The sequence below is a fragment of the Hypanus sabinus genome, chromosome 2, assembly GCF_030144855.1.
Source record: "Hypanus sabinus isolate sHypSab1 chromosome 2, sHypSab1.hap1, whole genome shotgun sequence".
Taxonomy (NCBI): Eukaryota; Metazoa; Chordata; class Chondrichthyes; order Myliobatiformes; family Dasyatidae; genus Hypanus; species Hypanus sabinus.
The window spans coordinates 129,484,940-129,510,639 of NC_082707.1; the positions used below are offsets into that span (position 1 = coordinate 129,484,940).

General features: G+C 40.7%; 2 protein-coding genes across 9 annotated transcripts; both read right to left on the reverse strand.

Moving 5' to 3' along the window:
• Nucleotides 1-1,183: 1,183 nt before the first annotated feature.
• Nucleotides 1,184-10,034, reverse strand: LOC132383719 (serine/arginine-rich splicing factor 5-like). Of its 3 annotated transcripts, none has more exons than XM_059954910.1 (8): nucleotides 9,885-10,032; nucleotides 8,285-8,424; nucleotides 7,353-7,423; nucleotides 7,172-7,276; nucleotides 6,680-6,749; nucleotides 4,150-4,223; nucleotides 3,460-3,570; nucleotides 1,184-2,137 (listed from the first exon to the last, which is right to left on the reverse strand). In XM_059954910.1, exons 2-8 carry the CDS (start codon nucleotides 8,405-8,407, stop codon nucleotides 1,843-1,845), a joined length of 849 nt encoding a protein of 282 aa, XP_059810893.1. In that variant the 5' UTR covers nucleotides 8,408-8,424; nucleotides 9,885-10,032; the 3' UTR covers nucleotides 1,184-1,842. The 3 variants fall into 3 exon arrangements, with proteins under 3 accessions (XP_059810893.1, XP_059810900.1, XP_059810909.1); XM_059954917.1 differs by lacking the exon at nucleotides 9,885-10,032 and adding an exon at nucleotides 9,660-9,800; XM_059954926.1 differs by lacking the exons at nucleotides 1,184-2,137; nucleotides 3,460-3,570; nucleotides 4,150-4,223 and adding an exon at nucleotides 4,356-4,866 and having other exon boundaries at nucleotides 9,885-10,034.
• A 6,244-nt stretch (nucleotides 10,035-16,278) lies between these two features.
• On the reverse strand, nucleotides 16,279-24,046 carry LOC132383736 (serine/arginine-rich splicing factor 5-like). Of its 6 annotated transcripts, none has more exons than XM_059954937.1 (8): nucleotides 23,899-24,041; nucleotides 22,034-22,161; nucleotides 21,860-21,930; nucleotides 21,678-21,776; nucleotides 19,684-19,753; nucleotides 17,762-17,835; nucleotides 17,288-17,398; nucleotides 16,279-16,876 (listed from the first exon to the last, which is right to left on the reverse strand). In XM_059954937.1, exons 2-8 carry the CDS (start codon nucleotides 22,154-22,156, stop codon nucleotides 16,606-16,608), a joined length of 819 nt encoding a protein of 272 aa, XP_059810920.1. In that variant the 5' UTR covers nucleotides 22,157-22,161; nucleotides 23,899-24,041; the 3' UTR covers nucleotides 16,279-16,605. The 6 variants fall into 6 exon arrangements, 2 of the variants coding, with proteins under 2 accessions (XP_059810920.1, XP_059810926.1); XM_059954943.1 differs by having other exon boundaries at nucleotides 23,782-23,921; XR_009508760.1 differs by lacking the exon at nucleotides 16,279-16,876 and adding an exon at nucleotides 19,182-19,246 and having other exon boundaries at nucleotides 17,330-17,398; nucleotides 17,762-18,443; nucleotides 23,899-24,046.
• Nucleotides 24,047-25,700: the final 1,654 nt, after the last annotated feature.

The window sequence follows — 25,700 nt, forward strand, 5'->3', positions numbered from 1 at the left end:
CATCAAGAGAAATTGAAAATATTTATACCCTTGCAAATGATTGATTGGCCACAGGAACTCGTTGAACACAATGATGGTCAGTCTTATCCCAAGACCCCTTTTGAAAGATCAAAACTATACCTTAGGTTTACAGCTGTGAAAAGTATCTTCACCCTGGAGTCATACACCACCATAAATCAACTTCCTGAAAGAAAATGTACTAACCCAACAGTAGACTCAAATCTTGGGAATTATGTTTAATTTTAAAGAAATTTACAGTCAGCCTCCTTATTCACGAGGGATTGGTTCTGGGACCCCTCGCGGATGCTCAAGTCCCTTATTCAACCTGTCTCAATACAGTGGACCTTAGGACCCAGCAGTACCCCAGACCTTATTTAACCTGTTTTAGTGCAGTGGACATTAGGACCTGGCAGTAGAGCTCTGAATCCGCAGGGTTTCTGTCCACGAAAATAAAGTGGAAATAATAAAGCAATCGGAAAGAGGTGAAATGCCATCAGTTATTGGAAAAGTGTTAGGCTACGTTGGTCAACGATTGGAACAATTTTAAATGATAAAGTGGGAAAGGCTTTGCCCCAATGAAAGCTACAATTATGACTAAGCAACAGTGGTTTAATTATTGGGTTTTGATCCTCCACATCAACTTGGCATGGTGGAGAGCACACTCTAGAGTGGTCTGTCACTGGATCGAAGTCTGGAACTTCTGTTCCTGAGCCTGGCGCTGAAACATACGTTCTTAAGTGTTTTATATGCATAGAAAGGTTATATATATATATACTAAGACGCTAAATAATACCGAATGTACCTGTCCCGACTTACTAAGAGAACTTCCAATTTTTTTCGATCCTGATGCATAATAATCCACACACATCCTCCCGTACACTTTAAATCTCTAGATTACTTACAATACCTAATACAAAGTAAATGCTATGTAAAATAGCTGTTATACTGCATTGCTTAGGGAACAATGACAAGGAAAAAAGTCTGTACATGCTCGAACAAGTGATGGAAGAGCACTTCCGGGTTTTCATGACTCGTTGAATTCGCGGATAAAGGGGGGCCAACTGTACTTCAAATCTGTGTCCTGAAATTGCCTCATGAACTGTCAATGTTTGGCATAAGTAAATAAAGCAGAAATGCTGCATTGTATCACACAACTTTAAAAAACACACTGCCACTCAAGCTCTGGAATACCATCTACCTTTATTCTTATTCCATGTTTTCCCATGGACATAAAATAGTACAATTTACAACTCTACCGTAAATATATCAATGCTACAGGTATTAGGGCCAGGTTATTCATAGCATGTAAATTTGCCCATTGCACAAATGCAAGAATTACAGCAAACCAAGGTAGATATTTAATGTACAAAATGGGTGTACACAACACATTCTTTCCCTGTATACTTAAAACACTAAGTGGTACATTGAAGATTTGCTGCAACAGAATTTCTGAAACATCCAGCAATTGGAAAATTATCTCAGACGCATGAACCAAGGCAGAAAAGAACTACAGAAACATGTTCACACAATCAATGTAAATGTACAATTTTGTGGGCTATCTATTTGAAGCAATGCATAAGAAAAAATGGAATTGTATTCACTATTATAGAAAGGCAAAAAAAGATTAGCTAATGAAACCAATATTGATAGCATGTAAATTACTTTCTCTAAACAAAACTGAATTGCAAGTCAAAAGTACTGCATGTTAAACATATTGTGCCTTTTTAAAATGAAATTTGTAATCCTTTGACAGAAATTCACTGATTCCTACTTGGTTTATAGTTATAGTACACCAATTTTCACTTAGGGTAAAAGTCCAATTTATGAAGTAACAAACAATATTCATTCAGCACTCTCAGCAGAAGGTGATCTGGATCGGGATTTTGACCGTGAACAAGACCGGGATCGAGAATGAGATCTTGGGCGCTCTGCCGACTCTGGGGATTTAGCTGGTGAAGGAGAACGGCCTTTCTGCTCCTTAGCAGGCGCAGGTGATCGACTACGAGAACGTGTTTTACTGCGACTCCTGCTCTTTGACCTACTGTAGGACTTGCGGCCTCTGGACCGAGATCGGCTACGTGTTCGGCTGCGAGATCGTGACGAACTGCGGCTACGGGATCGGGACCTGCTCCGAGACCTGAAAAGAAAATTAGAATTGTAGAAGTCAAGTACCTTTGAGCATTTATGCACCAGGACAGCAGGAATTCAATTCTTAAACACATCAATTCACAAATCAAGAAAAATCCTGAATTTCCAGTTAAGATTATATCCTACCTCCGAATTTGACTTATCACCATTCAAATTAAGCCCAGAGGAGTAACTGATCATATGACTTAGCATATAACTGCCCTGAGGACAACACTCAATTCAGTGGAGAATACTGCAAGTTAAAGATTTTGATAGACAAAGGGTTAACACTGCCTTTTTGAGAATGGAAACCAGTTTGTAGTTTAGTTTGGTATAGATATGGCTTTGGCTTACAGCAGAGATTCTTAGAATAAACACTTGCAGTTGTTTCTCTTGTAAGAATTAGACTCAAGGATATGAGAAACTGTTTGTACACAGGACTGAATGTTTAATTTTTGGTTGTTGCTGTAGGTATAGTTTATCACAAGAGAACCGCATGTTCTCTTGTGATAGCTCATCTTTTCTAATTCACAAGGTTAATCAAACATTTGCACTTGTTATCAATTTGTACATGCATAAAAGGGGCTGTATTACTTGGGAGTTCAAAACTCACCATTCAAGGTTCCACTCCCCACAATATCATAAAGCCCTCTACTTCAAAGTCCGTTTAATTTACTTGTGATCAAATTTAATTGAATTTCCTTAGCAAATTATTTTTTCTAAGTCTTTCCAGCATGTTGCAGAACTGGACAATTTTGACAACAGGTCCACCTGTAACATTATCTCTTTGCCTTTTCAACAAATGCCATTGACCAAGTATTCCCTTACTTCAGAATTCCACCATCTGCATGATCTCCTATGTTACAGATCTATGTTCATCTCTATCCTGTTATTTATCCTCCATTTACAAGATCTCTTAGAGAAATATCTCCAATCAACAAGCCTTCATCTTTTCTCAGCTGCCAAGTGCAAAGCCTACAAGTTTCCACCCTATCGACATCTCCTTTGTTCCCTCACTTCTCCTCTGCCACGTTAAAATGCACATGCTTCCCAAATGTCTTTTTCTGATGCACAATCACCAACCTGAAATTCTAAATGCACAAGAATGGATTGTACTACTAAACCACCCACCTGCAACTCAAGACATTCTCTAATACAAAATATTCAACCTGTTATCAAATATCCTCTTTTGAAAACTGGTGTTTATTACAAAATCAGTATCTCAAAATGCTAGCTTTCAACCAAAATTTCACAGCACACCCCAAAAGAATGCAATATGGTGTAACCAAACAGCTTTCTTTCCAATACCAGATAGCAGTCTCCAGCATTTACCTGTATTGTTTACGTTCTTCAATCAGTCGGATCCTCCTTCCATTAAGTTCAGTCCCAGACAACTTATCAAGTGCATTCTTCAAGTCACTATAGGAGGCAAATTCTACAACTCTGAATGAAAAATGAAATGTGAGAAAAAATGGCTTCATTAACACATCAGAGAATGTACACAAAATTGCTGCAAAAAATATCTAAGCAGGTAAGTGAATAATTGAGCTAAATGGCAACATGCATAGACATCAGGCCAAAATAATGGCTACTAAGAAAAGCTAGATCCAAAGTGTCATCATAAGGTTTGAATTTCAATATTTCATATTATAAATAGGAAAGGACCCAACCATTAACAAAATTTTGATCAAGTTAATCTAGCTTTGAAAACAGAACTTTAAAACCAGTCAAGATATCACTGACATCTGCAGAAATCAGAAAAAATGTTCAAAACCATACAAAAACTGTAAGATAGTAATTCTGAAGTAATTAATATACAAAACTACAGTTCAAATTCAAAACCAAATTCTAGGTGTAAGGCTAACACATTGTTTGCATTATTTTAGCATCTTAAATCAGGCTATGAAAACCCCAATTCAATGTTTAACATATATGATCACTTTTACTGATTTTATCAACAGACACTCTGTTCAGATCAGCAGTTTCATGCTGTCACGATACCAACTTGTCTTGTAAACTTACCCTTCATTGAGTTTATGTCTGTGTGCATCTGCAAAAGTCACTTCGCCAGCCTGTCTCATAAAGTCCTTCAAATCCTAAACAAGATCAGATCAATTATGTAAAAAGCAGCATATTAAAACACTTGTTCTGTTGTTTTCCAATATACAAGATTATTGGAAAAATTGTTTAAAAACAATTCTAAATACAAAATTTGTATTACCTTCCTGTACAATTCCCTAGGCTATTCACCCAGCCAAATGCAACAATCACTTGGAGAGGTACCACCACGACTGCAGACAAGATGGTGCTCTTCACCACCCACTTGACCGATGCTATCATTCGATGCGAGCCTTCCCGGACATCGCCCCAACCTTTAAAGGCAGACGCTGACATTGCCATAGGAACAAACATTGCTACTCTTGCGCCGTACCAAGGACTCCTCACCTCACTCCAATCGAGCTTCCAACCAACCCTACTAGCGAATTTCTCCCACTTCTTTCAACCAAGGACCTCATCTTAGAGAGGGTGCCAAGAACTCTTGACTTTAGGAAGACACCATTTTCGGGGCGCAGCACGGAGCACTGGCATTAACCAAGTGCTCACCATACACAGATCTAGATCACCAAATGACAAACGAAGGAGCGGACTGGCATTTCAACTAGGCCCAAGAGACCAAGCCAAAGCGATTAGGAAAACCAACGGCACTCCTCGTCACAAGGCCCACGACATAACGAGAGGCTGGTAAATAAAGGTTTTAATATTTGGTTAAACTTTGTAAACATTAAGCATAAAAACCAAACAAATGTCATACTTAAGGCTTTCAAGGTTAACAAACAGGTTAAATTGACTGAACTTCCGGAAATCTAACTAAATAGTACTGCAAAGTAAGCAGTTCACAAACTCCTCGATACCACTATTTACTTGCACAGAAGGCAAGCATTTAATCAGCTTCCCCACTAATGCAGATAATATGCCCAGTACTTGCCTTCTGTGTGGGCAAGAATCTATTTCCCCTCCCCAGTCACCTGAAAGGAAGTCTTGTGAGAAATCATGGGCATTAACCCAAACCTCACTTCAAATATTCCTCTTCTTGCAATGGGGCTAACAGGATTGACATCACCTCAGACACTCAGCAAATACTCAAATTTAATGGTGCTGGAGCTCTGAGAATTCAGGTTCCGGCCTTCCAAAAACAAAATCAGCAAAACTAAACAGAAGATTAAAATTTGCACAATGGAACATGGAATCGCAACAGAAGAGCTTTCAAAAGTTAATACAAGGAATTGCAAAACAGCTATGATAGAACGATATGTTGTATTTGACCAAGTCAATTTACAGTAAAGGAATGCAGATCGGTAATCACTAAGCATTGAGTTTGAAATAATATGCAGACCAATGCAACAAATATAGGTTGAGCACTCCTTATCTGAAACTCCAAAGTCAGAAAACCTCTGATATCCTAAATTTTGTGTACTGACTTGACATCACAAATGGAAAATTCCATAAGGTGCTGGGAAGATTGCCAAACAATGGGCAGATCTCTGCATCACAGTTAGCTTTGAGAAATTACCTCATATGTAATGAACAGAAGTTAATGAGAAACAGCACAGAAAGCAAAATAAAGATTATCTCAATCTTGTATTGAAGGAGTGGGATTTGTCAATGTCAGAGTGAACATACACTGCTTAACGGTATACTGACCATGAAACAAATATCACCACAAACTAAAAATTGAAGATAATAGTGAACATTCAACAGGCAGAGCATTAAAATTTTAAAAATTTGTTACAATAAAACATCTGTTGATCACGAGGCTGCAGAAAAATTCAGTGACGTTTGCCAAGAAAGCTTTTTATGAAGATCTAATACACTGAATGTCTGCCATCAGTACATATGCGATGAACAAGTGCAAGACAAAGACAGCTTATTGGTAGCACGCAAGTTCCAAGTCGGGAATAATGCTGATGCCAAACAGCCACTGACTGCCCACCTGAGCGGCCAAGCTACCTACACCTATTAAAAATATTATATAAAACTACGTCAAGATATAGCTATTAATGCAATGGATTTCATATTTAGACTTCGGTCCCACCCCCAAGGTGTCTCATTATATAGATACAAATATTCCAAAATCAGAAATACCTTCAGCCCCAAGCATTTCCAATAAGGGGTGCTCAACCTGTATCACTACCCACAGCCTTGTTTACAACTGTGGCCAACTTCATCTAGCTAAGTAATTAGATGCAGGAAGGGTACAGCAACAATTTTTTTCCATCCCCAAAGTCAATTGAGCAGCAGCATTTTAGCAGTAGTAAATTGCAGTTTCACCCCAAATTATCTATGACTACATAACAATTGCTTGCTTGTTATCTTTATCTCTGGATTAAGACTGAATGAGTGGGCCTTCAATCTAAGGCGTACCCTTCACTGTAAAGAGTCTTGACCAACCTTGAAAGCCCTATTTATACTTAATTCAAAAGGAATTAGCAGTTTCATTTTACAATTTGTGAGCAGTTTACAACACAAAGGACAACTGTTTTATGTAACATACCTGCCAGCTGACTCGTGAAGATAGATTTTCAACAATCACTCGGTTTTCTGTACGAATGGGAGGCCCATTTCTAGAAAGAGAATTGATAGAGGGCTCCACTTATTGAAACTGACTGCTTGTGCCCTTGAGTTAATTTGAAGCAACAAATAAAATTCTGAAAACAATCAACTCATTTCCATAGCACAGGCTTAGAAAGACCATCAGTGGTTAAAAGATTATAACTTAAGTGAATAACTTCTCTCACTAAACCACAAATAGTGGAAGGGTTTCATGATCAAAATTAAGATTTAAAATTTCTAACTATAGTAAACAATTTGCCAGCACAGCCAGCTCCAGAAGCCATTAGAGAATTCATGTACAACCAATCTGTATTCTGTCTGGGTAGCCTCCAACCTGATGGCATGAACATTGATTTCTCGAAGTTCCCCCTCCTTTACCAATCCCTTTCTTGCTCTTATTTAAACTACGAAGAGCAGAATACATTGGACTCACCTTCCCCCTCCACTACTACGGGACCATCGTGGACTAAAGCGGCCTTGAAATCGTCCACCTCCACGTCCTCCTCTAGGACGCGCTCTGGCATGTTCAACTGTAACTCTGAAGACATTAAACTATTAATATTTATAAATATAATTAAAAACACACACCGAGACAATAGCAAACATTTTTATACCTTTCATTGCAGAGTTCTTTTCCATCCAGCTCATAAACTGCATCTTCTGCATCTCTGTAATCCTCAAACTCCTAAAAGAGATTACATATTTTTTCATTAACAATCTTATGATATGTACTCTCATCACGTGCAAATTCATTGTTTTAACTGTCTCTCTAGCTAACCTGCTGAGTATTTCTGGCAATACCTTGATTCAACAGGATTATATACCAGTTTACCAGGTTGGTTAAGTTATGGAGTAAAATATTTAAAAGTGAGATCACCTGGCTATGCAAAAACTACAATGTTAACAGATATTTACAGGTTTAAACAAAAGACCTGTGATGTTGGACAACAGGCATAAAACAAGACAAATTAGATTGCAGTTTAGGAGTACTGTGAGAAGTTGAATATCTGAATGTGCAGTGAAGCACAAAAAAAATGTAGCCAGAGTGACAAGATTACAGTAGATCATAGGGGATGAGCCAATTCAATAAAATATGGTATTCACTGAGCTTTTTAATCTAGTATCAAACTGCTGACACACTCCCCCAGAGATTACAATACTGCATAAGAGAAACATGGTTTCATTTTTCACAAAGTTACACCAAGTGGAATTGGGTGATAGGAAATTAATTATCTGAACTCCAAAGTCAAAATGTTATTGTACTCCACTGTGCCCTGGACCAGACCCTTTCCATTAACCAAGAGGTCCGTGGACCCCAGGTTGGGGACCTCTGCCCTAGAAGGCTGTCAGAATAGAAAATGGATGAGATTATACATGGATGAGTGAGAATTACATGGGAGTTAAATAAAGCATGAATATGTTGAGTCAAATGGGTTTTTTTGTGTTGAAAATGTGACCTCCATTTCAAATACTGTTATTACAAAAACTACTGAGTTTAACAAGATAAAGCTTTTTGCAATGTTACTTGCAGGAATAATAAACTTACCACAAATCCAAAACCATTCTTCAAATCGATTTCCTTAATTCGCCCATATCCTTTGAAAAACTTCTCCACATTTCTCTCAGTAGCATGAGGGCTGAGCCTCCCAATGAACACACGACAACTCATCCTGAATAATGGAACACCTAGAAAAAAATATGGGAAAAAAATAAAACTTGATTTCTTGTTACAAATTTTAATACTTATACAGCAGTCTCTGCAGTATTTAACTCATTTAAAAATGGCAATTATTGAAACTTCACCTTCCTTACACAGAAACTGCCACAATAGGTAATATCAATGAAAAACCAATAACTGGTTTCAAATACATTAACACATGCCTCTGCTTTTCATCCAGGGAGTACAAAGCCTGGATTAGGAAAGTAGTTTTAAAATATTGTACTAGCACTGCAATTTGCTAGTAGTGAAATGAATTACTAATACAAGATGGGATATTTAAGTGTAGCCTGGATGCGTTTGACTTCCATTATTTAGTTTCCTTTTGATTGTCCTCAACATTAGAGGTACCAATGATTCTGTTAATCAGAGGTGGTGTGATTACTGTATTGATGTCACCTGACAACAATCATCCTACCACTTCTCTGAAAACAGACTAGCCTGTTGTCCAAATCAGTCACAGGTAGTTCTGCAAAACATGAGAACTGCAGTAGAGTTTAGGCTGCGTCAGAAAACACCCAGTACCCCACATGCCAACGCAATTTATAAAATAGCTAACAAACAAAAAGAGGAAAATCGCTGCACATCTGCAACTTACGAAGGGGGAAAATTAAAATGATTAGGTCGATTTTAGCTGCAGTAACTGTAGTCTGAATTTTATGCGGTGGATCAGGTTCTGTTCGAGTTTTTTAAGAAAATGGGATTAAAAGAGGAGCAAAGGGCAAAAGTATGGAGCTGCTGGGGCTCGGGCGGGCGCGGTCACAACGGGCGGAACGCGTACTTACCCGCACGGATATTAACACAGAGATCACGGAAATAAAAACTACAACACAAATCATCTCAGGGGCTGCCTTGCGTTACAGGCTATCTGCTCAGCTCAATCTGCGCTTTAAAATTAAAAGTCGAAATGGGGGCGAGATAAAGCGAACAACGCCGGCCCGGCCTCTCACTAGTAGAGTTAAGGGAGTCAGGTTGCAGGCAGAGTGGGGAAGGTACTTTCCACAGGCCTCTCATTACAGGCCCCACCTCAGGGCCGCCGCGCTCAAAATGGCGGCGGAAGGCCTCGCGGCTTCGATTAACCCGGGCCTTGATCACTAGTAAAAGGGAGACCCGCTCCCGCTCCCGCTCCCGGACCCGGACCCGGACAGCGGCGGCGGGGAGTGAAGGCTTCTCAACCTTCACCTCACTGGCGCAAGTGACTCACCTCACTTGACACACAGCACCCACCACATTCGCATCGTCCACAGGGCCCGAACTCCACCCGCGCAGCAGCCTCGGCCGAAGCTTCCGATCGATCACACGACTGAGGCTACGGGGTTAATACGGCACCTCACCGCACCCCACCCCACCCCGCCCCCGTTTCAATCAGAGCCGAAAGAAACCGATTAAATTAATTTCAGACCGAAACACCCATTAGCCCCACTGTTACCTGCTCACAGCCGCTGCGGGAAATGATGCAGCTTAAATAAAAGTCGACGACAAAATGGAGATCGCAAACTCAGCCTCCGTTGAGTCACTTCCGGGGCGGGGCACGATTGCGCAAATAACGAGTTGCATCATCCTTAATTGTTCAGGGGAGGGGATGGAGTGGAGCTGAAGCTGTCGCGAATCACAGTGCAAGTTTAGGCCTCCGTTGCCTCCGCCTGCTCCTGCCCCATTGAACTCGTGTCCTCAGACCTCGACTTCATTCTATCCCAACAACAACACACACAAAGTGCTGAGCAAGCCAGGCAGCTTCTATAGGGAGAAGTACAGTCGACGTTTCGGGCCGAGACCCTTCGTCATTCTATCCCCCTTGGTTCAGTCCTTTCCCGTCTACATCCGTGACACTTCTCATGCCCTCGATCTCCTCCCTTTCAATTCCCTGGCCCCACCACGGATGTCCAGTCCCCATCAATAAGGCCTTAAAGTTCTCTGATTCTTTCTCCACTTCCTCCGTTTGGTGGAACTGGTCCACACGCTCAACAATTTTTTCCTTAGGCTCCTCACATTTTCTCCAGACATAGAAAATAGGTGTAGGGATAGGCCATTCGGCCCTTCGATCATCCAACTCAAAACCCTGTACCTGCTTTCTCTCCATACCCTCGATCCCTTTAGCCACAAGGGCCATATCTAACTTCCTCTTCGTAGGCTACGCAGAACAGTCCATGTTCCAAGCCATCCCTGGTAATGCTCCCCAATTCTTCCTCCACCACACCACTACATTGGTGCTGCTATATGCACCCATGCTGAGCTCATCAATTTCATCAGCTTTCCATCCAACTTCACCCCCCTCCCCACACTCACCCTTAAATTCATGGCTAATCTCTGACATCGTCCTTCCCTTTCTCTATCTTTCTATCTTCATCTCGAGGCAAATTGTTGACCAACATCTTTTATATCCCTATGGTTATCTTAACTATACTTCTTTCCACCTTACCTCCTGTAAAAAAAGTGCTATATCCTTTCCTCAGTTGCTTCAACTCCACCACATCTGTTCTCAGAACATGGTTTTCATTTCCACAACATCAGAGATGTCCTCCTCCTCCTTCAAAGAACAGGGTTTCTCTTCATCCACCATTGAAGCTGCCCTCACCCGTGTCCTCCATTTATTTACCAAACATACGTGCTCACTCCATATTCCCACTGCCTTAACTGTGATAGAATTCTTCTTACGCTTACATACCACCCCATGAACTAATATATTCAACTTCTGCAATCTCCAAAGGGATCTTGCCACCAAACACACCTTTACTTTTCCCCCACCTCTCGCTTTCCTGAGGGATTGCTCCCTCCATGATCCCCTTGTCCATTCATCCTTCCCCATTAATCTCCGAAGCAGCTGAGTTGCTACACTTGCCCTTTTACATCCTTACCTCCATTCAGGGCTCCCAACAGTCCTTCCAGGTGAGGCAACACTTAACCCATGAATTTGCTGGGGCTGTCTATTGTATCTGGTGTTTCCGATGCAACTTCCTCTACATTGGTGAGCCCTATTGTAAATCGGTTTGTGGAGCACCTCTGCTCCATTGGCCAAAAGCGGAACCTCCCGGTGGCACATTTTAATTCCTGTTCCAGTCCATGACCTTCTCTTGTGTCATGATGGGTGGAGGAGTAACACTTTATACTCCATCTGGGACAGCCTCCAACCTGATGGCATGAGTATCAATTACTCCTTCCGGTAAAAAAAATTGACCTCCTCCCCCCCTCCTATTCCCCACTCAGGCCTCGTACCTCTTCTCAGCTGCTTATCAACTCCCTCTGGGTGCCCTATTCATTCCCTTTCCCCTGTAGTCCACTGTCCTTTCCGATCAAATTCATTCTTCTCTAGCCATTTATTTTTCCTACCTACCTGGCTTCACCTATCACCTTCCAGCTATCCTCCTTCTCCCCCCACTTTCTGGCATTTTCCCTTGTCCTTTCCAGTCCTGAAGAAGTGTCTCGGTCCAAAGCATCGACTGTTAATTCCTTTCCATAGATGCTGCCTGACCTGCTGAGTTCCTTAAGCATTTTGTGTGTATTGCTTTGGATTTTTAGCATCTGAAAATTTCTCGTATTTAAGATGTTAGTGTGGTTCCTTTAACTTCAGCTGAGTGATGGATACCTGAAGTAAACTCAAATTCATTGCCATGGTGTAAGCTGAGTTACGTTTCAAAACCTCGCTTGCAGTAACTTTATAGGCACATAGGTACAGACAGCAGTCAATGATACAGGGCAGTAGCAAGAAAAGTGCAAAAACAAAACAGTACAATTAAAAAGATAAGTCACTCCATGACAGTACAAGTTGTTCTATAGTGATTGTGCAAGTCATTTCAAGAATCCTGATGTTTTTTCAATCAAGACATGTGGGACTATAGGTTTCTGTAAGTCCTGCTGAATGGACACAAGAAAATAGCAATGTCCTCTTAAGCATACGCCACCATTCAGCATTATTGTGACAGACTTAGGAGTGGCCTTAACTCCTCAACCAGTCCTCAATACTGCAAGCTTTTAAAAAAGCTCTCTATTTCTTTAATTAACATCATATGATCTAGCCACCACAACACTCCGAGGTAGCCCAGAGACTGACCACCTTCTGCAAGAAATTCTTATGAACCTCAGTTTTAAATGGCTGTCCCCATACCCTGTTATTATACCCCTTTGTTGGTGACTCTCCCACTGATGAAATAATCTCAACATCCTGTCATGCCACTTTGGAACTTGTTTGCTTCCATTAAAGTGCAAAATTACATCCCTGGGCATAGACATTGTGTCCTCTTCACTTCCCAGCACTCCACCCTTGATAACTTACACCCTGTCATCCGTTTCCCCAAATCTCTTGGGAGAGTTCTCTGAGATTATTAACTTCTTGTTTTCGCTGTCTGATGTACCCAGACTGTTTTAAGAAAGCATGGCGGTATCTCTACTTTCTTAGGTATTTGTGAAGATTCTTCTACAATTCATCTGGGTCAAAGGTTACTTGGTTTCACATGGATTTTGTGGGCGCTGTGTAAACTGATGAGTTTATTGTAGATAGAGACTGCCACAGATGGGATAGGTGGGCAGTTTGGGAAATGGTGCACTCCTTCCATCAATTTCACAAGCCTCTGTATGCTCTTAACAAATAGTCTGTGGCGCTCAGTGCAATCTTGAATGCACCTTTTCCATTTTGAACTGTCTCAAGTTGAGGACATCTTTGAAAATGGTTTTGAATAGTTCTTTTACTGTGTACCTGATAATCTATTACTCTGATGAAGCTCAAAGTAGATTGCTTGTTTTGGAAATCGGTTCAGATTGGCAACATCTTCCCCATAATCTCCATCATCACAGGCGCATAAGGCTGGATGCTTAGACTCCTATTCTACTCGTTTTATACTTAAGACTGTGTGGCTAAGTACAGCTCCAATTGCATTTTCAAGTTTGCTGATGACACCGCTGTTGTAGGCCGAATCAAAGGTGGTGATGAATCAGCATATGAGAGAGATTGAAAATCTGGCAGTTGATGTCACAACAATCTCTTACTCAATGTCAGTGGGACCAAGGAGCTGATTATTGGCTCCTGAATGGGGGGGGGGGGTGGTAACATCACTCACCCCATCATTGAAATTAGCTTCAACTTTATTGTCATTGTGCCGAGTACAGATACAAAGCCAAATAAAATGCAGTTAGCATCTAACAAGAAATGCAAATAAGTGTTATTTACAAAATAACTGCGAATAAAAAGTGCTACAGCACACAGATATAAAAGTACTGAGACGGTGCAATACTGCACACTGGGTGCAACACTGTGATATGAGGTTCAGCAGGGTCACAGCCTCAGGGAAGAAGCTCTTCCTGTGCCTGATATTGCGGGAGCAGAGGCTCCTCTAGTGAGGAGAGTAAAAAGTCCATGGTTAGGGTGAGATGCATCTTTGAAAATGCTTTTTGCCCTGCCTAGGCAGTTTATGGTAGATGTTCTCAATGGTGGGCAATTGGTGCTGGTAATCTGCTGGGCAGTTTTCACCACACGTTGGAGAACTTTGCAGTTCAATCTGGGACAATTGCCATACCACACTGAGATGTAGTTGGTGAGTATGCTCTCAATGGTACAGTGGTAAAAATCCATCAATATCCTGGGACTGAGGTGAGCTTTTTTGACATTCTGCAGGAAATAAAGGCACTGTTGTGCCTATTTGATCAGGGTGGAGTTCAGGGACCTGGTGAGATCTTTGGAAATTAGGACACCGAGGGATTTGAAGCTTGATACCCACTTCACTACAACTCCATTGATGTAGATGTGGACTTGAGTGTGGCTCCTAGCATGCCTTAAGTCCACAATGATCTCCTTGGTCTTCTGGGTGTTAAGGGCCAGGTTGTTGTCGGCACACCACGTGGCCAGGTACTGTATTCGTCCTTGTAGGCCATCTCATCAGGCCAATCACAATGGTGTCATGTGCGAACTTGATTATGGAGTTAGAACCTTGTACAGGGACGCAGTCATAGGTGAAAAGGGAGTACAGAAGAGGGCTCAATACACAGCCTTGAGGCACGCCAGTGTTTGGGTGAGAGTGCAGGAGAGATTGTTTAACTTAACAGATTAGGGTCTGGTAGTCAGAAAGTCCAAGGTCCATTTGCAGAGGGATGAGCTGATACCAAGCTGGCAAAGTTTAGCGATCAGCTTGGAGGGGGTCACAGTATTGAATGCCAAACTAAAGTCAATAAACAGTATTCTGACACGAGTTGGGGCCCACAACCTATGACTCACTTACAAGGACTCATCTCACGTTATATTTATTGCTTATTTATTATTTCTTTCTTCTTGTATTTATTTGCACACTGGTTGAACAAGACAAATGGTGTTTCGTTTACTCTATTCTGGTTAATATTCTATTATGGGTTTATTGAGTATGCCGCAAGAAATTGAATCTCAGTGTTGTATATGGTGACAAATGTACTTCGATAAAAAATTTACTTTGAAATCTCTGCAACTCAGATTTGAGTTTTCCGCCCATTTAGAAAAAAAACTATGCTTTTGTTCCTTCTACCAAAGTGTATGATCATACACTTCCTGATGTTTCATCTACCTCTTCTTTGCCCACTACTCTACCCACTTCAATGTTACATCACTATTAGTCTGCGAAGTTAATCTTTACAATTTGAACTCTGTTTCTAAGCTAGTTACTGGAGACAAAGAAAATTGCAGTAATATCTCTACAAACACATTCTAAATAGTAAAATGCCCATAGAAGAGGTGATTTCTACCTTTGTGCATTTGCAAAATCTAATTCAATACTTAATTCCTGAAAATCTGTCATTATGAAGAATACCATGTTCAGCAATTTACAAACAAAGCAACTTTGGGCAAAAATCTTCAAGATCAGATTTATTATCACTGACATGGCATGAAATTTGATGTTTTATGCCAGCAGTGAAGTGCAAGACAGAAATAACTGTTACACTAAATGAGGTAGTGTTCATGGACAGTTCAAAAATCTGATAGCAGAGGAACTATTCCTAAAAGATTTGAATATGGGTCTTCAGTCTTCTTATTGGCACAAACCTTCCCCCCTCACCACCTACCTCTTCAACCCTTCCATATTTAGTTCCTATCCCTTTCTTTCTCCAACCACCCACTGAAGCTTTCATACCCGGCCAGTGTGTGCAACACTACCAGACACGCCGAATACAGCATTCAACTGGTCCCATTCCCCCCAGTATTCCATCAGACACTTGATTCCTGCTCCAGGATATGCCCCATTGGAACACTTCCCTAATGCCCAAATTTGTGGCTATACGCTAGCATCCGTAACTGCCATTAAAGGCCTAACAAACATAATTGGTCTAATGTTGAATTAAAAAATAAAACAAAGCAACATGCACACAAGCTTCTTGCAACGAAGCCACATTCTCCATGACTGTAGACATCTTAAAAGTTCTGCTTCTGAAGCAGTTTTAGCAGCCTGACTTTAGTTTCATGCTTTCTAAACATTGTTCAAAAGTAGTCTAACAATCCAAAATAATTTAACGTAACACAGCAATCTGATAGGGCAAAGTCAATATTCACTTATCCATCTTCATTTCAGATCACTAATTCAGGCATTTACATACCCCGATCTACTAGATACTCTGCCCCAACTTCAAACAGGCAAGAATTCACTCAAATGTTTAAAATAGTAAGACACAATTAAACTTGTGAACAAATCAAGAGGAATATAAATCATTATTGTTAGCTACTCCAACCCTAAAACAGAGTACTATTTGGAAGGCAAGTCACTACTGACTTCAGTTCTTTCATAAATGAAGAACTGAACAAATTTCAGATTCAAGATCTTAGACCATATCAATAAAATATCCACATAGTGGAAAAATGAGTAGTTTCAATGAACTAGGTTTGCAACTTTTATTCAAAGAAAAACATAATGTAATGAAATACACTATTTATCCAAGGAAAAACGTGGTTTTGATACAAATCAAGAGACATCTTTAAATTCATTAATTGCACATTTTGGTGGAATAAATGGGCATACACAATTTTTTTGAAGGACTGCATATGTAAACAATACAATTCAAACATACTTTCAAGAATTGCAAGCACTCTGGTCCCAAGCAAACAAATTAAGTTTCATATTTTTTTAAACATGAACTACTTTCTATAACTTTCATTTACTTGGGTATACGACCACCTTAGTTATAACATACCCATCGCCCATAGCTTAATCTGCACTTGCACCAGAAGGTGACCTTGACAACGACCGAGAACGCGAGCGAGATTGAGAACGTGGCCGCTCCAATGATGCAGGAGATTTGGCTGGTGAAGGCGAACGAACTTTTTGCTCCCTGACCGAGGCACGGGATCTGCTGCGAGAACGGGATTTACTGCGACTTCTACTCTTTGACCTACTGTACGATTTTCTGCTCCTGGAGCGAGAACGACTACGAGACCTGGAGTACGTGCGGCTACGTGAACGTGACCTGCTGCGAGATCTGCAAGGGAAAAACAATAATACTCAGGTGCTATTTTCTGAAAGTCACTGTGTAAAAAACAGGCATTTCAATTGACAGCCAAATTATTCCTTGCAGAACTAGTTTTCAAAATATCCTGAAAGTCACTAGTGGAAAAAAATCTGAATTTGATTCTGTATTTGGATTATCATCTGAACACCAAACAATTCCTTCCTGGCTTTCAATATGATTTTACCTCTGTACTAACAGCTTCACAAGTTTTGCATCCACCCCATTTCTCCAAAAGTACTAATACAAAATCAATTGAAGTATGCCATGCGTTTTATGATCGAAAAATTTCACACTAAGGAACTGCTTTAAGTCATTCAGTAAATTCAAATCTAATCAACATGGTCTCGATATAAGAGAACAGAAAATTTGTTCAGCACTTACCTGTGATGTTTAGGTTCTTCAATCAATCTAATCTTTCTTCCATTTATTTCTGTGCCAGACAGTTTATCAATTGCATTCTTCATATCACTGTATGAGGCAAACTCAACCACCCTATGTAAAGAATATATAATTGTTCCACAAAATTTCTACTCGAAATGTAACAAGTACACAGAACAAACAGCTAATGTTAAACTGCTCAGGTTATGGCTAAAAATTATAATACTATTTGAATATAATACTCAAAGATTTTTTAAGCAAGCAACTTAAGTGTTGGTATCCTTAATGCCAAAGTGTAATATAAATTCACTAATAGTTGACAGGTGGTCATCACCAAATGTAACTTTGTTCCTACTTTTGAGATCAATTTGGTAAAATGTTGTTTAACTATGTTCACACATACAATTTTACAAATTCTTCATGCTAACTACCAGTCATTTGGCTAACATGGAAGTTAAATTCCTTTATTTCACTCACCCTTCATTCATTTTGTGCCGGTGTGCATCTGCAAAGGTAACTTCTCCAGCCTGTCTCATGTAATCCTTCAGATCCTACATAAAATAAAATAAATTAGGTTAGAAAATCACATGCATTACACCCACTGTCTTTTATAAAATCACTACAAATGAAGCCAAAGCTAATTCATTAAAATTTATTACCTTCCCGCACAATTCCCTAGGCTATTCAACCAGGCAAATGCAAGAAGAACTTGCAGAGGTATCATCACGACTGACGACACGATAGTGCTCTTCAGCACCTGCTCCACGTGAGCCCTCCCGGACATCACCCATCCTAAAGGTGGATTTTGGCGGCGCCATGGGAACAGGAATTGCTAAATCTTGTGTTGTTATCAAGGACGCCTCACTCACTCCAAATCGAGCTTCCAAATAAACCTACTAGCGTATTTCTTTCAATCAAGGACCTTAGTTTAGACAGCTCTCACACTTTGACTTTAGGACAATTCGTTACCAGCATTTTCAGAGGCGCAGGAACGAACCCGAGCACTTAAGCTAGTGCCCACCAATGTTGGTCAGACCAGCATAATACAGATCACCAACTGAATGAAACGTAGGACTGGCAATTCAACTAGGCCCACCAAGAGACCAAGCCAGAGCGATTAGGAAAACGTCACTCGTCACAAGGCCAACGATACGAGAGGCTGGTAAATAAAGGTTTTAATATTTGGTTAAAAGGTTTGTACACAATTCAACACAGAACCAAGCAAAAATGTCAAACTAATGGCTTTCAAAGACAAATTACTTAAATCACAGAGTCATTGTTAAATATTCTTGAAGCTAGAGTATTATGAAAATCTTGTAAATGGACAATTTAAAAAGTTCAGTATTGTACATATTTGAATCAATTTTCCTTGCTACCATTCCTTCCAGGAGTCAAGAATTCAGGCTTAGCTTTGGCAAATTGTCTGCACAAATGACCCTCACTGCCTTTAATATTTAAAAATGACCAACCACTATTTCCAAAAAGGAAGTCATGGGCTCTTAATAGTACTAATGGAGGATTTCAAATAGGTTGGCTTTAGCCAACCTTAGTCGTATTAAGAAAGAAAAAGCTAATCTACATTAGAGTTGAACCCTGACACTATTCCACAATTTCTAGTTGGCACATGCATATGGCCGAAAAAATGTCAAGATTGGCATTGGGTGCAAAGCAGAAATATCCTTTAAATACCCAGCCTTATTTAAGATTGATAGGATTGTGGAGCAGGTGCTCACCATGGAATCAAATCCAGTATTAAGTCATCAGCTTCGGAAAAATGGAAACTGAAGGACAACATTTACAATAAAGGCTCGTTTCACTACAATAAATGTTTACGAACACTTTCACATACAGTTAAAAGGCAAATTTGGGAATGAGTAATTATATTAAACAAGCACACCTGACAAGATTTTACATAAAAGGCAGGCCGAGGTTTTTGCAGTTTCCTAAAGATCCAAGATACCACTAGGAAGAAAACATAAATAACAGCACCATCTAAAAAAAATTGCACCTTTGTGTGCCAATCAATTTGCTTAAAATTAATCTTTCATTATACACATTAATACCACCCCACTTCCTTCTTCCTCCTCCAAGCCCCATAAACACACACATGCACACACACAAATCCATTTTGCATTAAACTTTGTAAAACCATTAACTAATTCCACTCATTCCACAGACAAGGCAAATTTCAGTTACATTTTTGCAGTGCTTGCTTTTGCAGATTTTGGCTATCCTGTATGTAGGTCTTCACCAGCAATATATAACATACCTACTTGCTTTACTTCCTGCTTGCAGCTAACCATTAGCTCTTTTGTCAGATTCATTATTTTTCATCTCAGAACAAATTTTAATTATGACAGATGAATTAACAGAATTAAGTATAGTTATATGCAACATACCTGCCAACTAACTCTTGAAGACAAATTCTCAACTATCAGTCTGTTGTCTGTGCGAACTGGAGGTCCATTCCTGAAACAAATTACATTAAATGAAATACAGAACTTTGAAGATATCCAGGTTTAAAATTTAAAGGCCTAATTACAAGATACTGATGTTCTATTTCTACAGTTCAGCATTCGACACCATAATCTCCCCCCCCCCCCCCCCACCAGGCTCGGCAAGAAACTCAGAAAAACCTCGGCCTGCATCCCACACTGGTGCAGCTGGATCCTGGACACTGTCAGATCAGCTGCAGGTGGTAAGGATGCGCACCCCCCCCCCCCAACCCCAATCCCTCAACACAACTGTTGCCACGCACAGCTCCAATCAGATCAAATTTGCAGACAACACAACATTGACAGGCCGTATTTCCAACGATGACAGAGAAGTCAACTCCGACACAGTGATCCCAAAAAAATAACCCTTCCCTCAAAGTAAAAAAAAATGGAGTTGCTCATGGATTACAGGAGGAACAGAGAAAGGGGCTAGCCCCTATTGACATCAATGGGACTGTAGTTGGCAGTGAGTAGTTTCAAGTTCCTCAGTATACACACTGAGGATCTCACCTGGACTGTACATACATACTGTATGGTGAAAAAAGTACAATAGCACCTTTTCACCTCAGATGGCTGAAGAAGTTTGGCACGAGTCCCCAGATCCTCAGGACTTTCTACAGGGGCACCATCATGAGCATCCTGACTGATTGTGTCACCTGGTACAAGAACTATATTACCCTCAGTTGCAGGGCACTGCAGAAAATGGTGTGAACGGCCCAGCACATCTTTGGATGTGAATTGCCCTCTATTCAAGACAACCTACAGCAGCAATATAAAAGGGCCTGGAGGATCACCAAGGACTCCAGCCACCCAAAACAACAAACTGTTTCAGCTGCTCTGCCTGGCAAATGATACCACAGCTTCTTTCACCAGGCCATCAGATTGATCAATATACATTGACCTGAGCTTATCTGACTGTACATACACATATACAAAACAATTATGTACACAATCTTAGTGCTTGGTCAAAATCTTCCCACGTTACCCTTATTGCTTGTACATAATGATGGAGTCACATCATAAATATTTTTATTACCTCGTGTTGTGAGATGGATGTAAGAAAATCCCAATTTTAATTGATATTAGTTGGGTAACATAGAAACAAGTGAAAACTTGGTGCTGCATGTCAAAGTACAAACTCATCATACTAGTGTACAACAAATGCATAATTACAACTTGCAATTATAGTTAGCAACTCAATATTCTTTTCTCCCCCAAAGACATGACTCCTACGTTGGAATCAAATTCTCTGAGTTACCATATTAGTTAATTAGCTGCTTTTGCACAACTCCTTAAGAAAGGAGTTACACCACAGCCTGGTCATTAACAGCCATTCCAATAAGTCTTTCTAAAATCTAAGATTAGGAACAGTGCAGTTCTCCCCCTCTCTTAAAATGAAAATGACGAACAAGTGTTTAAGTAGAATATTCAATCTTGGACATTCAGCTAAACCAGCACATGCTGTATTATCATTTCCTCCTAGCACTGGAACCTTGATTATTAGTTTCCTCATGTCTGCCACATAAGTGCATCTATTTGTTTCAACACTCTGAGGCAAAGAGCTCCATATTCTCAATCATTGGGTAGATAAAAATAACAAGTATTGGACCTCTATTTTATAACAATGATCTCCAATCAAAATTTTTTCATACTTAGGATGTGAATTGAGGTTGTTTGTGTGCCTTTTTTGGAGGCCCAGACTCTCCTCATACATAGGTCATCATATTCTTGGCATCATTCTTATTCCCTCACCAATGCCTCTGTAACTTTATTTAAAGCATACTCTTCCCAAGATGAGCAGAACGAGGACATCAATCAATTTCTCATTGGATTGTCTTTATAAACCATCAATGTGGTGCCTAAATAGAAAATAAGCTGTTCATCTGAGACAGTCTTACCTTGCCTCACTACGTGGGCGCCGTGGGCTAAAGCGACCCTGGTATCGTCCTCCTCCACGCCCTCCTCTAGGTCGTGCTCTTGCATGTTCAACTGTAACTCTGCAGAAGAAATTTCAGTCAAACTCAACTCATTGTAATATTAATTAAAAAGAAAATAATATCCAGGGCAGTTTTCTTTTTACCTTTCACTACACAGTTCTTTACCATCCAGTTCATAAACAGCATCGTCTGCATCCCTGTGATCCTCAAATTCCTAGAAACAGTATCAGTTTTCATATTTTGCAACAATTGAAGCATAAATTAACATACATAAGTTGTTTTTTTTAAAAGAACACTCAACTGAAAAGCAATCTTACCACGAACCCAAACCCATTCTTCAGATCAATTTCTTTTATTCGCCCATATCCTTTGAAGAATTTCTCCACATCTCTCTCTCTGGCATGAGGGCTTAATCGACCAATGAATACACGGCAGCTCATTGTATCTGATGATATTCCAAAGGGAAAAAATTACCAAAAAAGTTGAATGCAGACTAAATCAGATCTATTGTGACATTACTATCAGTGGAGCAATAAACAAACTGCTTTATAATCAAAATGGTCTCATATCATTCATAACAGAAAAAAAGGTTAAAGTACACTTTAATTACCATGACAATCAAAAATCGAGTAGAAATTGAGATTAAAATGACCTACAAGTAGCTGATTGGTAAATGGAAACTCTCCAGTGAGAAAATCCAATACAAAGTGTGGTTACAAAATAAAAACTTGCATGATCAAGTAGGTAGGTCTTCTTCACAGATTAGTTATGATTATTCAAAACAGGTTGTTATGGCTTAAAGGAATGAAAAATAGCACTGTTTTGGGGTTAAGGCCTACAAAACTATATCAAAGACAAAATGACAGTTGAAATCAACTGAACAACAGAAAAAAAGCTTGAGGGGTAGTCCTATTCCAATTAGCCAGTGCTTAAGATGTAGACAGACAGAAGTTAGTAAATACAACAACACAGAGAATATGTGTTATTCAAACCAATAGTATGGGAAAGGAGTTCAGGCCGTCATGCAGCACATACTCCTAAAGAGGAAATTGGGCCAAGAAGGACTGGAAGAAAACAATAGAACTTAGTACAGCTGACAAGAGTGTTAAATTGAGTATCAATGGAGGAATGTGTGAAATTATGGCCAGTAGGCATTAGAAAGGAATGCTTTTACAAACCAAATACAAAGGTGCTTGGTTCCTAATTAGAAGGGGAATCATAAGGATTTACCTGCTTGGGACAGATGGGTCCCCCGAGTACCTTTTTATGATGTGAGCAACCAAAGACCATGACAAAAGCTCCAAAACCTTTACGTATAAGAATGTGGCTTGAAAAAAAGCAAGAGCATGCTGTTGTAACGAGAACCCACGATCAAATTACATATCCACTCGCATGAGGAGCAATAAGTGGACATAAGCTGTGCCATAGGAAGGTCTCAAATCCAAACTCAATTATATCAAACTGCTGAAACGTATGAACGTCAGCACTCGACTCAAAGGCAAAGTGGTACGAACTATTGCCTACAGCTCCAGCAATCCAAGTCTCCAGAGCTTATGCCTTGCTTTCACATTGTCTGCGACCACATGGGTTCCTTCACGCATCGCAGATGTGCGAGTTGAGGTTCAAATGGACACTATCCATTGCCCTCAGCGTGTAGGCATGCGTCGATTCAGGGAGCAGAGAGGAATGTGCCCAGAATGAAATCATTCTCAATAAAAATCATGCAGAATTATTGTATTTATTGTGGGCCGAAGGGCTCGTTTCTATGTTGCCTGACTCTCTGGGAAAGGAGTCGAACTACTTGGGGGGGGGGGGGGGGGTTTGCATCTGGCCAGCCCGAGGGTCCACAGTGGTTCATCAGTGGCGAATAAGCCACAACATGAGAAACGGTTAAAACCGCCACCTCCAACCACCCCACCGGAAAAAAAAACTGCACATAAAAGCAGCATTTCCCATTCCCAGTTAGAGGCCCCCCACCATTCATTTGGTGGTGGGATAACATCTGAACGGTCCCGGAGGCCGACCCTCCCGCCTGCGTTACCGAGGTGGAGAGGAAGGCCCTCACCGAAGCCCTAGTCCGACGATCTGTTTCTCTGTTCGCACCGAGAAAACATTCATCCAACCACCCACTCTCGCTCGGTCCCTCTTGCCTCCCGATAACGGCCAGGCCTCCCGACATTACCTACACAGACGCTCCGTCCCTGTGACGCAGGCGAAATAAAAACCAGCGCACAAAATGGAGGCCGATGCCAAGCGGCGGCCAATCAGGGCGCGCGATGACGTCACGGGGCGGCCCTTCCCCTCGCGCGCGGGCGGTCTGCTGCTGGGATGGGGTTTTTGGGGCTGCTCGATTACTCCTCGGGTTTTGCGTTGGGTGTTGAAGCAAATGTTGATACCCTAGTTAGTAGCTGGACGATGTGGTTAGTGAGTTTGTGGGCCGGTATGCCCCTTTCCTGTAGCTTCTGTATGCATGGACTCGGCGTTCCTAGAGGCATCCCGAGTCCTCCGAGTCCTCCATTTTATATGGTTCATGTTCAAGTTCTCCATTGTCATCTGACTGCCCTAGTGACAAGACCTCGGTTGTAGCAGCCTGAGGGGGAAAAAAAAACTTTTACCCGGTCCAGCAGTCCTATTCCTGATGCTCCTGTACCTCTTTCCTGACCGTATAGTGAGTGGGTCTAAGAGATCGTGGGATGGGTGCTGGGGATCCTCAGCAATTCTTCAGGCTCTTCGCACACAACGCTCCCAGAAAATGTCACAATGTGTATGGAGGGAGACCCCAGTGATCCTCTTGGCGGCTTTTACTATCTTCTATAGGGTGATTGTGGTCTGATGCCTTGCACCTTACCTAACAAAATGATAGAGTGAGTTAGGAAACATCAGCAGGTTGTGAGCCAGAGGTTCCCAGGAGTCAGTGGGGGTTGCAACTACGTTTTATCAAGGGTTTTGAGCAATTTCTTGGGCCTTTTTCTCTGCCCAGTAGTCTTCTCCCATGTTGAGCTTGGAATTGAACGTTTATTTTGGGAAGGTAGTTTGGGCATCTGAACAATGTGTCCTTTCCAACACCAGCCTCAATGCAGGGGATGTTGGCCTGAAAGAATTTGATCGTTCTTTCTGAGAACTTGGAGGATTTTGTTGAGTTGAAGAAATTTGGAATGGTCCCATTGACCCTTAGCGATTTTTATTAATGCATCATGCCATGGTATGGCAATTGCTCTGCCTGTAACTTCAAAAAAACAGAGAGTTATGCACACAACACAGCATATCATGGAAACCTGCTTTCCCTCCTTGGATTCTGCCTGCACTTGCCTCAATATAGAAGCCAGCATAATCAATGATCTCACCCTCCTAGACATTCTACCTTTTCACTGTCCCATTGGGCAGAAGATACAAAAGTGTGTACCACCAGCCTCAAATAGAGCTTCTGTCCTGCTGTTTTCACTCTAGAATGGACCTCTGGTATGATAAGATAGACATGACCTCACAATCTATCTCTTTATGATATTGCACTTCATTGTCTACCTGCACTGCACTTTTGTGCTGCAGGAACAGTATGCAAAACAAGAGGGTCATTGTATTTTGGTACACGTGACAATAATAAGCCTAATCTGATTAAACAGGCGAGATTCTGCAGATGTTGGAAATCTGGAGTAATACAAAATGCTGTTGAAACTGAGCAGGAATAAACAGTCAAGTTTAATTGAGCAAGCATAAGCAAAGGATTACTCTTGTTCTCGCTTATGTCCTTTGAATTATAGGCATTTTTGTTTTCAAAGGCATGGTTATTAGCTGTTACTGTAAGGTCAAGTCCTGTGATAAGTAAGTTAAAATAGAAACCAGGAAAACAATGAAAGTGAGTGAATTTAATTTATAGTCACACAGCATGGAAACAGGCCTCTTGGACCATTGCTTTACACAAACTATCAAGCACTAACTTGTGTTAATCATACACTAAATGCACTACACTGTTTTATTTACTGTTCT

Bases quoted from the DNA above. Each gene is read 5' to 3' on its own strand.
- LOC132383719 (XM_059954910.1), bottom strand. From the start codon at position 8,407: ATGAGTTGTCGTGTGTTCATTGGGAGGCTCAGCCCTCATGCTACTGAG. The intron at 6,750-7,171 runs GTGAGTCCAATG...TTCTCTTTCTAG, and splicing joins CGTAGTAGTGGAGGGGGAAG to AAATGGGCCTCCCATTCGTA. The intron at 3,571-4,149 runs GTAAGTTTACAA...TTTTTCATTCAG, and splicing joins AGACATAAACTCAATGAAGG to AGTTGTAGAATTTGCCTCCT.
- LOC132383736 (XM_059954937.1), bottom strand. From the start codon at position 22,156: ATGAGCTGCCGTGTATTCATTGGTCGATTAAGCCCTCATGCCAGAGAG. The intron at 21,777-21,859 runs GTAAAAAGAAAA...TTTCTTCTGCAG, and splicing joins AAAGAACTGTGTAGTGAAAG to AGTTACAGTTGAACATGCAA. The intron at 17,399-17,761 runs GTGAGTGAAATA...TTCTTTACATAG, and splicing joins CGGCACAAAATGAATGAAGG to GGTGGTTGAGTTTGCCTCAT.